Source organism: Dinoponera quadriceps, unplaced genomic scaffold (assembly GCF_001313825.1).
Source record: "Dinoponera quadriceps isolate SergipeBrazil2010 unplaced genomic scaffold, ASM131382v1 scaffold7856, whole genome shotgun sequence".
NCBI lineage: Eukaryota > Metazoa > Arthropoda > Insecta > Hymenoptera > Formicidae > Dinoponera > Dinoponera quadriceps.
The window spans coordinates 1-13,520 of record NW_014561762.1 but is presented as its reverse complement, the minus strand read 5'-3'; the positions used below and the strand labels follow the sequence as shown (position 1 = coordinate 13,520).

Here is a 13,520-nt window from a genome sequence, read left to right as displayed (position 1 = left end):
GATCACCGTAGTTCCGATGAAACGGACTAAGTTTGAAGTGGATATGTTGGCCGAAAGGGTTTTTCGTTGAACCGACGCACCGGATGTACCGGCTGTGCCTCGTACCGCCAAAGACTCCTTGCACATTGCATTTGACGAGAAAATCGAAGAATTCGTCGAGTATCATGCATATTTGTTGCATGTGACTATGTTATACGATAAAAATTTCTTTCAGTCGTTTAGCCAGTACGTCCTGAATGTCGTTGACCGTGATGTCGTATTTGACCGTAATGCCGTATTTGAGAACATACGCCATCGAGTTTGGCTGATGTTGGAGATTATCCTTCTCGTTACGACGCCAAAGCGTTCAGCAATATCTGACGACTGGTGAAATCGATCATCATCGTTTCGATAATTTCCAACAATACTTCTTTGCTGTTTCCGAAAATAAACGGATTATCGAATTTTCTTTTCTCCGCAGCGAAATAGGAGGAAGCGCCGCAACCGCAAGCGATGCCGTCGCCGCGTTTTGTCCTCGCGATAATCTTTCCCTTCTTCATGCTGCTTTTGTCAACGACGTTGGCACGGCCGTAACTCGGCCAATTTTGGCATCTTGATCCGAAGCGTTTTCTTCATCTTCCTCCTCATTGTCGTTGTCGCGGTTTTGTCTTCGTCGCCGCTACCACCGATCTTGCAAAGAAATTGACTGCTGCTTTTGCTGCCGAATCGTTACCACCGGATTTTTCATGTCCAAAGACATGGAGAAGCGCGGAATGTTTTGCAACTTCATAGATCTGTATAGAATCTATCGCGCAATATATTAGCGAAACAATCGCGCTTGTTGTTACGAGTGTAATTATAGATGACGTTATTCACGATCATCGAACCGTTGAAGTTCCAGAAAATTACATTGGCCAGAATCATTTGTCGAGGTTCATAACTTGCCTTCTGTGGTGAGAAACTCGAATAGATCCGTCATAGTTTATCTTCGTATTTGTGACGAATTTCGTAATAATTTTCAAACTTTTTCAGATCGCCTGCGACGTTGTTGGTACCGCCACGCAAAATTTTTGCAGCGAAATCGACTATCTTTTCCGTAATGATCGGCGGATGGAAACATTTTTCGTACAATGTATCGCAAGAGCAACATATAATGTTTTCGTCCACCAAAGCTTACTTCGATGAATACTCGCTTTTCAGTCCGTACAATTTCCCTCGCGGAAGTATTTTCCACCTGGCCGATAGCGGCAACTGTATCATGTCACCGATGGAAATGTTCTGCAGAATTTTATTTATACTAAACTGACCCAGACATAGATAGCGAAGAAATGTAGGTCGAGTTCGAAGGTAAAGTAACTCGTCTTCTGTGCAATGAAAGAAAAAAAAATCACAAACATTAAATATGATGTATCTGGCGTTGAACATGTACGTATAGAAATGATTCAAAGTAATGAAAAGTGAATAATTGATTAAATGTATGAGAATATCGTCGAGTGTGGAACCGTTGACTCCTTACACATTGCACTTGACGAGAAAATCGAAGAATTCGTCGAGTATCATGCATATTTGTTGCTTGTGACTATGTTATACGATAAAAATTTCTTTCAGTCGTTTAGCCAGTACGTCCTGGATGTCGTTAACCGTGATGTCGTATTTGACCGTAATGCCGTATTTGAGAACATACGCCATCGAGTTTGGCTGATGTTGGAGATTATCCTTCGCGTCATGACGTGTCAGCAACGAGGCATAAATCAACATAATGTAATTGGTGGTGCGAATGTGATCGATTTGACTCTAAATCGCCGCACCATGCACCGTTGACACAATTCTATCACGTGTACTATTTCTGCTGAAATTTGTATCAATCTCGTATCGTGTAAAGAAGGAATTTCGTTGTACCATCCGCAAAAATGGCAAATTTCGATTCACGACTTCCTCGGCGTTCTCTTGTTCCTGTAAATCTATATTCAGGTCGGCGTCTTCGTTCTCATTGTCTTCGCAATTTTCTTTCTCACTGTCGCTATTATGCGCCGTGGATTCGTCTTCCTTCCTATCGTCGTACCTCTTCGCTTCTTTTCATTGATCGGGAGAAGGTGCGTCGAAAACGTTACCGCCGCTGCCGCTAACGCCGTAACTAACGCAACGTTGAGGCACTAATGGAGTAGTTATCGTCTTTTTCACAAATTTTCCGACATTCTAGTAGCAGGCAGAAGCATCATTTTGGTGTACAAGGAGCGATATATACGATTAGCGTCCGTTTTGCTACTAACGGTGGTATTACGCTTTACGCGTTCTGGCACTGCGGACAATATGTAATGTCGTATGTATTCGTCGACGTTAATGGTCGCAACAGTATTACGAAGAGTAAGGTTTTTGTCAACGCTGGTCTCGTTGGAGGGACTCTTACAAGGGAGATGTTGGTCCTCAGCATCTCCCAAGTGCCAACCCCACCTCCTCGTTGTGTCAGTCGGAAAGGCTGGAGGAAGCCGTAGCACTCCTCCTGGCTGGACTTACGCTACCGTCCCCCCGAGTGATACGAGGGCGGAGTCAGCTGGTCCATCGGGACGACTCCGTCAGGGCATCGTCCTTCGTGGTACGTAATCTATGGACGGCTTGGTGCCGAGGCGCAGAAGGCACGCCAGCGGCTCGAGCGGTATGAATCCGTTAAGACAGCAAGTCTGATGTGCTGGAGTTTTGGGATCGTTCGCGGATTCTTTCGCTTCCCCCATCCTTTCCTTTCATCCCTCTTTTATAAATCACAGTACTATTGCGAACAGGAAATCTGTTCTCACGCGGTATCTCGGACACTATCCCTTCCATCCATCCAGAGAGGTTCACTGTGTTACCGCGAACAGATAAACTGTTTTCATGAGGTTTAAAACAAAAATTCCCTCTTCTCTTCCAACTCCATACAACAATCACAGCACTACCGCGAACAGGAAATTTGTTCTCACGAGATACTTTCAAGATTACCCCTTCCATCTCTTTTGAGAAGCTAACTGCATTATCGCGAACAGTTAACTTGTTCTTACGCGATACTACAACAAAAATGGCCTCTTCTCTTCAACCTCATCGAGAAATTCATTGCACTACCGTGGACAGTTGAACCGCCTTTACGCGGTAATAAACCTAATCTTCCTCTTCTTGTTGCGGCCTATCTTCCAACCGTCTTCCTGTTGCGCATCTCTGGTGCTGCGAGGAAGTCGGGTAGAGGCCGCGTAACACGGACCTATGGGGCCCTGCGCTTCTGTGGCTTTGCCTCTGCTGCGACGGAACCGGAGGTATTAACATATTACTCTCTTTCAGGTTCCCTAATTCGTTGCGGTACCGGAACCCGTGACGACAAAACAGTGAGGCGCCGAAGAAGGTCCAGCGGCTCGAGCGGTGTGAAACTCGCAATGACAGCCAGCTGAGTTCTATGGAGTTGAGGTAGAGCTACCCGTCCGCATCGCACATCCCCACTCCTCTCCACATTTCCTCTCCACAAACCACTCCCACATCTCACCCTAGCACAACCGCGAACAAGTAATTGGTTCAAATGAGCTAGAAACCCCAGTCACCCATAAACTCCAACCACCCAAACTTCATCCTCGGGACAGCTCACTTCAGTGCGTGGGATGCGTGCGGGAGTTGTCCTTAAATTAAAACTAACGGGGTCTGCGTCTCTGTGGCTATGTCTACAGCGACGACGGAACCGGAGTTTCTCCATTTTATTTTCAGCGCGGGCCGGCCCGCCTTTATAAACCTAATATCAAGGTGGATTGTATCGTGCCGAGGGTATGAATGGCTGCGAGGACGGAAAAAACGCGCAGTCGCTAACGATCCAACCCCGGGGTACCTGCCGATCAAACCCCGGGATACCCCCGGGTTCTCTAAGCTTGGCAACATAAGGCGGGTGTGCGTTGCTCGACCATTCATTAATTATATTACGGGTAAATTTAAAATTCTAAATGATGTGTTGAGGAGAAATGTCCGTCAGGTCGACCGCTCTCGACCGGAATTGGCTGCAACAAAGGAAGCGAGGGATCCTCCGGTGCTCCGTCGCGTGCACGCACGGTCGCACGCTTGATTCAGGCCTCTGCTTCCAGGAGGGTGCCTCGACTACCCATGCCTGCGCACATCTGCAATTCAGAGAACATCGCTGCACGACCCTAGGTTCTCAGCTTTCGCGCAGTCAGGGTGCTCGCACTTCCATACAAGCGCAATGTTTCATGCGAGTTGTATACCAAACATTATTTGGAATTGTGTGTTGCAAGCGACTACTGCGGCCTAAGGACGTTGCGCGCACACAGCAGCCACGCTCAACCCAGTTCCTAGCCCGACGAAGACCCACTGCACTGATTCCGAACGTGCAACTCCTGCAAACGGGATGTCCAGTAGCTTTTGAACAATGATTTGTCGAACTTTACCTGTTACTACAGCCGAACGCCTCATGCTCAGCTGCAGTATCCTTGTACCAGTATCAGTGTTGGATTAGAGAGATGCGATAGGCTTTTCATATTCGGCAATTCTCTAACGGGTGAAGCAAATTAAGATAAACTCTGGTAATAACTCCGCTAATAGCTCCGCGAAAAAAGTTGCCGCGATCACGACTTCCCCCCAAACCCCAATACAGGTAATCGACTCTTCAGTGCCTCTAGCGCCGGCCAGAAGCACTTCACTGCCCTTAGATCCACGGGAATTAGAATACTGCAGCTGAGCATGAGGCGTTCGGCTGTAGTAACAGGTAAAGTTCGATAAATCATTGTTCAAAAGCGACTGGACATCCCGTTTGCAGGAGTTGCACGTTCGGAATCAGTGCAGTGGGTCTTCGTCGGGCTAAGAACTGGATTGAGCGTGGCTGCTGTGTGCGCGCAACGTCCTTAGGCCGCAGTAGTCGCTTGCAACACACAATTCCAAATAATGTTTGGTTTACAACTCGCATGAGGCATTGCGCTTGTATGGAAGTGCGAGCACCCGGCTTCTCCTTCTACATAGCGTCGTGCTATTTTCAGTACAGCAACGAAATCGAGGAGCGCCTTAAGCACTTCGAAATGGTGCTTCGTCCCCTGAGAGGCCAGAGGGTGTTAGTGGGTATGGACGCCAATGCGCGATCCCCTCTCTGGGGTGACCGCAAATTGCACGATAGGGGAGCGATATTCCAAGACTTTACATGGGCCCGCTGAAACAAAGTCCTCAATGTTGTCGGACAGCCGCTCACCTTCTGGACGGCATTGGGATTGTCGAACATCGACTTGACCCTGTCGTCCCCATCCATGAGCCAGTTCGTCGGCGAGTGGAAGGTTCGATGCGACTGGACAATTAAGGGGTTACACCACAGTAGAAATTTCAAAAAATCGATTCTTTTTTTATTGGCTTAAAAAATCCTTTGAACCCTCTAGAATAAGAGACAAACGGTTTTATATCTGCCAGAAATCGTTTTCATTGAAATTTCGAGCTCTTTCTCGACCCCTCCCGACTGCTCCGAAACGACTACCTGCGGTAAATACGACACCTGCTTGTCGGGTACAGCATTATGTCTTACCATTCGATTTCTAACTTCTCTAATACACTAATAGATGTCGTTAGAAACATTTTCAAGCATTTTGAACACAAAGTACGTTAGTACAGCGTCCTTTGATGTTGAGAGGAGACGTAAATTTTGCGTGGAAGTTATTCGAAATCACGATTTTCTTTTGCAGTGCTAATTTTTCACACGTTATTTGTAGCCTTGACATTTATGTGAGTTACAATGAGTGAAAAGAAAGTGTATGCAAGCCATAAAGGCTCAAAAATATCGTATCAGACGCGGCGACGGAGCAACGTGACGAAACGACGACCGTCGAACAGATATGAAGCGGAGGAAGATTCGGCCGGTGTCAGCGCTTCGGCAAAGAAATTGAAAGTGGATACTGACGATATCGATATACAAAGTGAATTTGGTTACCGAATTATAAACTTTTTTGCCGTTTTCTCTGCCATTTCGGAATATGTGAAGTGCAAAACGTGCAACTCTGATATACGATTTCTCGAATCAGGTACGCGGGGTTTAGGCTTCAAAATAACCGTCTGTTGCCCGAATTGTCCAAAAGTTGAAATCCCGAGTTGTCCATTCATACGAAATGGATATGAAATTAACCGTAGGATTGTACTAACAATGCGACTATTAGGAGTAGGGCTAGCTGGAATAATGAAATTCTGCGCATTTATGGAATTGCCACGGCCTATATTTCAAAGTTGTTACGACCGTGCAGTAAATATGATTTTGATCGCAACGAAAGCCGTGCGAGACTGTAGTATAAAAAAGGCAGCAGAAGATGAGAAGAAGAAAAGTGAAGAAAATGGATTGCATACAGGAATAACTGTATCTGGTGATGGTTCCTGGAGGAAACGAGGATTTTCGTCTCTTTTCGGGATCACATCATTGATCGGATGGTTTACAGGGAAAATTGTTGACATTGAAGTGAAATCGAAATACTGTAAAGCTTGCGAGCACTGGAAAAATAAATTAGATACTGCTGAGTATGAAGAATGGCTCGAAACTCATGCCGATCAATGTCAGTCGAACCATGAAGGCTCATCGGGTAAAATGGAGGTAGATGCTGTCATCGAGATGTTTCAACGTTCCGAAGCTTTACACGGACTTAAATACGCAAATTATATAGGTGATGGTGACAGTAAAACTTTCAAGGGGATATTGGATGCAAAACCGTATGAAAATTTTGAAGTGTCAAAAAAAGAATGTATTGATCATGTACAAAAACGAATGGGCACTCGGTTGAGAAATTTGAGAAAAAAAACAAAAAATCTTGGAGGAAAAGGAAAATTAACTATGAAATTAATTGATCAGTTAACAATTTATTATGGCTTGGCCATTCGACGGAATTCAAACTCGTTGGAAAATATGAGAAATGAAATCTGGGCGACATTATTTCATAAAATGTCAACTGACGAAAATCCACAGCACGAAAAATGCTCAGAGTCTTGGTGCGAATGGAAGAAGGCGCAAGCAACGGGTTCCTTAGACTCCTTTCATCATAAGCCGGCACTATCGAACGAAGTTTTTGAAGCCATCAGACCAATCTACGAGGATTTGAGCCGTGACGAGTTGCTGAATCGTTGCTTGGGAGGCTATACGCAGAACAGCAACGAAAGTTTTAATTCTACAGTCTGGCACTTGGCTCCTAAAAATTATTCAAGCGGAAAGAAAATATTACAAATAGCAAGTGACATTGCTGTTTGTAATTTTAATGATGGACTGATAAACGTTTTAAGAATAATGAAAGTGATGGACATGAACATTGGACCACAATCCTACAACTTTTGCTTAGAGACGGACGCTGCTCGAATACAACGCGCGGACCGCTCTTTGACGGACGCAGCGAAAGAGGCTCGCTCCAGCATAAAAGCGTCCAGGAAAGAAAACGAGGAGGAGTTTAGCAACCTGGAAGGTCAGCTTTACGGTGCTGGAATAGCAGATTAAAGGTAAAAAATTTTTAATAATCCAAATTTTTATTTTATTATGTTTGAAACACGAGTCAAAACTTTAAACGCGTTTTTCTCGAAACACGTTTTTTCAAATCGGCACGCAGCATAACTCAAACAATTTTCTATTTTTTCACTCCAAATTAATATCACATCTTTAAAACAACATTCCGCATAGAAATACGTAGCCGATTTTCGATAAGTTAATATTTCGATTTTTTAGGTACAAATAAGTGCCCGTTTTTTGGTAATAAAATGAACTTTTTTTTTCAAATGCTCGCCAATTTAACAAAAATGAATATTTTAAAAATCCCCTACGTATTTCTATAGCTATACTAATGTAGTTTAAGAAAAAATTTTTTATTTTGTTCCAGATTAATTTTTGCTGCACTTCTACTGCGTGCCGCGGAGCCCCTCCAAAAAAAACCGTTCCGCAGAAACGGCTGTTGGGCAGCCATTTTGTAATATTTTTTAATAAACAAAATTTTTTTTAAAACTTCAAAACATGCTTAACAACATCCTTAAAAAGAATTACCCTTTTACTTTTCCTTCCACTTAAAAAAAATCGCAAAGAAACGTTAAATTTTCGCTCTCTACTGTGGTGTAACCCCTTAATGACCACGACTCTGTGGACATTAAGCTGAGGGTTCCAAAAGTCACAGGCGAGGAGCAGCGAGCTACGAAAGCTCGGTTCGATACCTATCGGGCCGACTGGGAAAAGTTCACTGAAAGCCCCTCGTCGATCTATCTGGATCGAGGCTGGAAGTTTTCGGTTTGACGTTTGCGGAGGACGTAGTAAAAAGTTCGTAGAAGTTCGTACGGGCGCCCTCATGGACGCCTGTAAGGAGGCAATGCCGAGGAAGGGGCAATTTAGAAAGTTCAACCCGTGGTGGACGAAAAATCTAACGATTAACAAGAAAATCCTCATAGGGAGAAACGGGCATACCAGCAGGAAAGGGTAGAGCCGACCCGCTGCGCTAAACTGCGTGTCTATCGCTCTTCTTTGCGAGAGTACATCAGAGAGGTGACGAAGGCGAAACTCGAGAGCTGTCGGAAATTTGTCACGGAGCAAGGCAACTCGGAGCACAGGGGATTTGTTTATAAGCATCAGGCTAATAAGCTCCGTGTTGACAAAGTGCTGAGCACTCTTCGTGACGGAAACTCCTCGACTGTCACCCTAGAGGCGACCGCTGTGCACGTGCCGGATGACTGGGAAAATGAGGACACGCTACAACAGCGTGAAGTCAGAGTCAACGTATAAAATGTGCCTAACACTGCCGATGACCCTCTCTTCACGGCTGCAGACATCGCAGCAGTTGTCAGATCTCTAGTAAACAATGTTGTAAGCACAACGATAATCATAAACGAAGGCCACAATGCAAATTACCGAACGTCGCTTTGCGGAAATGCAACCCCGCATTCTGGCAAAGGAAATATCAAAATCAGGATGGGCAGCGTTCATACTCACGTGGCGCTGACACATCCAAATCGTTCCCCCCTGATTAAGACATAGGAAGAAGATAAAAGGGGACGTAAGACCGGAGTGGGCTCGACTCTAACTCTCAACTCTCGAGCATCAACACGCTGTCGGACATATACGTAAAATTGTATCAGGCAATTAAATAATAAACGACCAGTTCAGTTTTTACCACTTATTAGGCACTTTATTAAGTGTCGCGCCTCACCACCTCCTCCCTACTCTACCGCGCTGTGCCGGGCAACCCCACATTACCGCGACGTTTTTGGACGCGCAACAACAACAAGGTGCTAGGGCTGGATCTCATCGATGTCTCAGTGCTGAAAGCCGCCTACAGGGCAATCCCCGGTCAGTTCGTCAAGCTTTTCAATGGGTGCCTTTAGTGGGGCGTCTTTTCCTCGATCTGGAAAGAGGGTTCACGCAGAATCTTCCTGAAGGGTGAGAACAAGGACGACGTGGAGAACCCCAAATCCAACAGGCCGACCTATCTCCTTTCCGTAGTAGGAAAACTCTTAGAGAAACTTCATTTGAAGCGACTAAACATGACGTCTCTTTCACCGGGGAAGGTTTCTGATCGGCAATTCGGCTTCACACCCGGAAAGTCGACGGAGGACGCTGTCGTGGAGCTGCGATGGATGGTATCTGTCTTTGAGCAGAGATACGTCATTGCGCTGATCTTCGACATCTCGGGTGCGTTTGGCAATGACTGGTGGCCCCTCGCACTGTCAACATTCAAAGATAGGAATTATCCCCTTAATATTTTCAAGGTGCTAGTCGTCTACTTCCGGGATAGGAAAGTCTTTCTCTCCTTCGGAGACGTAACGGTCTCGAAGCAGGTCACTAGAGGTTGCCCGCAGGGCTCGGTGTTAGGTCCAACATACTGGAATGTCATGTTCGATGGCCTCCTGAGAGTGTTGGAAACTAAGGTAGTTGATAAATTCTTAGCGTACACAGACGATCTTCTCGTATTAGTAAGCGGTGATTTCTGCAAAGAAATAGAGGTAAAAACGCAGGAGGTATTCGACGAAATAGGGAAATGATGCAGCTTCGCCATATTCCAGTTTTCGTCGCGCAAGACTGAAGCAATTGTCCTCAGGTGAAACGTCATCAAAAGAGCCCCAATAGGTAGATGGGGAGGAGCGCGTCCCGACAGGAAGCGGAAAACGATTAGGGCTAAAAAGGCAGACCTCACGAATAGGCCACCGACCATCCGTTTAGGGAATGCTAAGATTCAATTTAAGAAATCTGTAACATACCTTGGCTTTCACATAAATAGGGGAATAGGTGTATCCACCCACTGCAAGTATCTCAGCAACAAGGTCGGGTCGCTTTTCAGTAAGCTAGGTAGGTCAGAGGGATGTCGTGGGGCCAGCGTTTCAGGGCACTATCTGCCATATATCGGGACGTGTACGCACCGACAGTGGCATACGCTGCCGCAGGGTGGACGGACCTGTGTGCCGAGGACGACTTGAGAGTCTTTAGTTCCCTGCAGCGCCGGGTGTTCATCTCGTTGACCGTCGCGTATCACACGGAAACGACTGAGTCGCTCTGTATGGCTGCGGGCGTGGTTCCCGACAATATTCTTTTCGCGGAATATCGGGCGCGATATGATATGAGGAATGAGAGTGGTGAAAAGGTAGGAGATAGGTTTGTTTCTTATGCATGGAGCAAAAAAGAAGCGTTAAGCCTCTTGAGGGTCGCGACAACAGAGATGTGGCAGAATAGATGGTCTCCTTCTGTCAAGGACCACATCACAAGTGTCTTCCTCGGCAATGTTGAAGTTAGGGTTGGCGCGTCCTATGTCAAACCTGACCTTTATGTCATGCAAATGATCACCGGACACGGTGACTTCCAAAGACGTCTCGCGAATCTTGGACTCGCAGACGGTGGATTATGTACTTGTGGGGACGGCGAAGACACCGCGGCGCATCACCTCCTCCACTGTCAGCTCTTCGAGCTGCAGAGAGAGGCTCTGCGGGAATTCGTTCCAGTCGAGTTCTGGGAATGGCCGGCGGCAGCACCCTCCTTTGTGTCATCTCCAGAGACTTTCTTGGTCTTCGCCGACTTCTGCAGGAGGTCCTTTGGCTAAAGGGCTGTTATATTTCTGGAACAACTAGGCCGAGGTATGTCAAAAATTTCGGTTATGGGAGTGTGGCCTCGTAAGCTTCGTAATATCACCACACGTCCGGGTTGTTTAGGCATCCTTAGCTGGATATTAGGTAGGATTAATTTTTTTTAATAGGTAGGGTTCCTCCTGCTGTCCAATGGCTGGGGAGCATGATCTTGAATCCTTGCATGCAGCCATTTCCCCTTTCACTTAGAATACCTCATCCTGATCCCTACCCAAATATATTTCGTGTTAATAGTGCCAGAGCGTATATCCAGGACTAGGGCACAAATGGACAGGCCTCCTCGTGGTCCCCGTGGGCGTGGCACGTGCGCAGGCCGCGTGGAGGCTAGCGGTTTACCGCAACCCCGCACGCGGTTGGAGGGTTAGGAGGCGCGTACTAGTCACGGCCGAACTGCCCATCCTGTGAAGTATACCCGCAGGCGCTGCTGGATTTTTCCATCGCCCGCTTTCTTGTCAGTCGTTGCCAAAGCTAGAAAGATAGAGCAAGTGATTAGTTGTGTATATCTGAGAAGCTGAGATCGCATGTCGTGGCACGCTACGCGTGTCAGGACTAATTCTAATGGTCTCGTTGGAGTCAGCAACGGTTGCGACACCATCGCTACCGTTGGCTAACATAGCAATAGTTTTCGTTGGTTGATTGTTGCGGCGGTTGTCTCGTCGAAGATCGTCGACGACGTTGTCCCCGTTGTTGGATTTTTGGTTTATCCGTCTTCTACCGTCGCCCTTATTACCGCCGCAGTTAACATTGATGCTCGTTATTCCTTTCGTTCTTTCGTCCGTTTCGCTTTCGTCCATACGAGTGATAGATTCTTCTCTTGCTTCCGCGAATAGGTTTCCTCCAATTTTATCGCAATGGTTCCCGGCACGACCGCGTGTGTTTTCGCCGCTGTGGAAATTGTGGTGGGTGTTATATCCGCACGTTACTACAACCACTTTAGCGTTGCCGAGGACGTATCAACAGCGTTATGAATGTGCAATGCTTGCAAGAAAAGCACTGCGTTGCAAAAAACATCGCGGTGCACACGCCGCTACACAAAATCCAGACAATACGCATCCGTCCGTTTGTTGCCAAAGTATTCCACCTTAAAAGAATAAGGAAAGACTACAAAAGAGTCGCTCCGTTCTGGAAGGGCGGGTTCCTCAATATGCGACCTTGCACTGTCGCGCATTTTGCGTAATCCGTTTAATCACTGACGATTGTAACATGAGCCACGGACAAGGTTCCCAATCAGTAAAAGACTTGTCCGGATCTCTTTAAATAAAGCCTTTATTTGTATAACTACTCTCGCACAAAGCCACATTATACGACTATCCCCAATTCGCGAAATATACGTCAAATCTGTGAACTACTCCGTTAAGAAAACTAGTATCAGAAGCGTGAGATTAAACGGGATTTGAGATCGGAGAGTCTGGCGATCGGATAGACTAAAAAAACTGTATGATAAATAATAGTTCTTTAATCTTTCGGCTATCACCGCTTCTTTTGTTCAAGCGGTTGAACGAACATACAAAAAATTTGGAGGATTTCTCACAAAACTGGAGGCAGCGGTGGGATTCGATGCTAGAGACGAAAAGAAAATCTGTGAACAAAAATTTTTAAGTGGCAGATTATTACTAAGAAGGTAGTAATTGCGAAAATGCATACGTAAATTAATTGCGATGTTTCGAACTCCGTTATGTCACATTGAAACGAACTGCTAAATCCTGAGGGGGCATCGGCGACATAGAACGGCGTGCATAGAACGGACATCTGAGATACGACTGCCAAACAGCGCTATCGACAACAGTGGAGACAGCAACGGATTAACCTCACGTCCCCCGGTCTACCTCTATACGGAGTAGCAACAGTGAGCCGACAGTACAACCGTAACAACGAGGATACCCCGCCGCCTTACTTCAATGCCGAGCGACTCAGAGGCTGATACCTGGACCGGGCAGTATTGGTACAGCAGCCAAGAAGTATCGCAGCGACCGAGGATTGCAAGTCGACGTCGTACGACAATATTAGCAAGCACTATGCGTATTACAACCCTAATATAAGTCAAGATATACTTACCTGCAGGCGATTTAACGCGCAACTAAATTTTAGAGTAACATCCCCCACAAACCGATTTGAAATAAGACGTGATTACGTAGCGAACCCGCAAATCGAACTATTCAACATTTACGCGAGCAACCGGGATACTACCGACGAACCGACAAAGTAGCCTAGGTTTTTACCAAATAGCGGACAATGCGTCGCGAATAATTAGTAAAAACGTGCGTCGAGCATTAGAGTATTTAAGAGATAGTCTACCTGAAACAAAATCACCCACACACGTAATAATAGAGCGCGAATTTATCTTTAACGAAAACGACGAAAGCCTACTTCCTCCAGTTCCGCCGACCGAAGTATTAGGTGAAGTAAAAAGTTCTGAGCATTTTTTCGCTTTATTTCGACGATGAAATTAATATAGTTAGGATTATCTG

The 13,520-nt window shown here is 46.0% G+C and overlaps 1 protein-coding gene across 1 annotated transcript; it reads left to right on the top strand.

The window, feature by feature from the left end:
• Positions 1–5,296: 5,296 nt before the first annotated feature.
• On the top strand, positions 5,297–7,986 carry LOC106751022. The gene is made up of 2 exons (XM_014631765.1): positions 5,297–7,443; positions 7,818–7,986. The coding sequence occupies exon 1, from the start codon at positions 5,711–5,713 to the stop codon at positions 7,439–7,441; it is 1,731 nt and encodes a 576-aa protein (XP_014487251.1). The 5' UTR covers positions 5,297–5,710; the 3' UTR covers positions 7,442–7,443; positions 7,818–7,986.
• Positions 7,987–13,520: the final 5,534 nt, after the last annotated feature.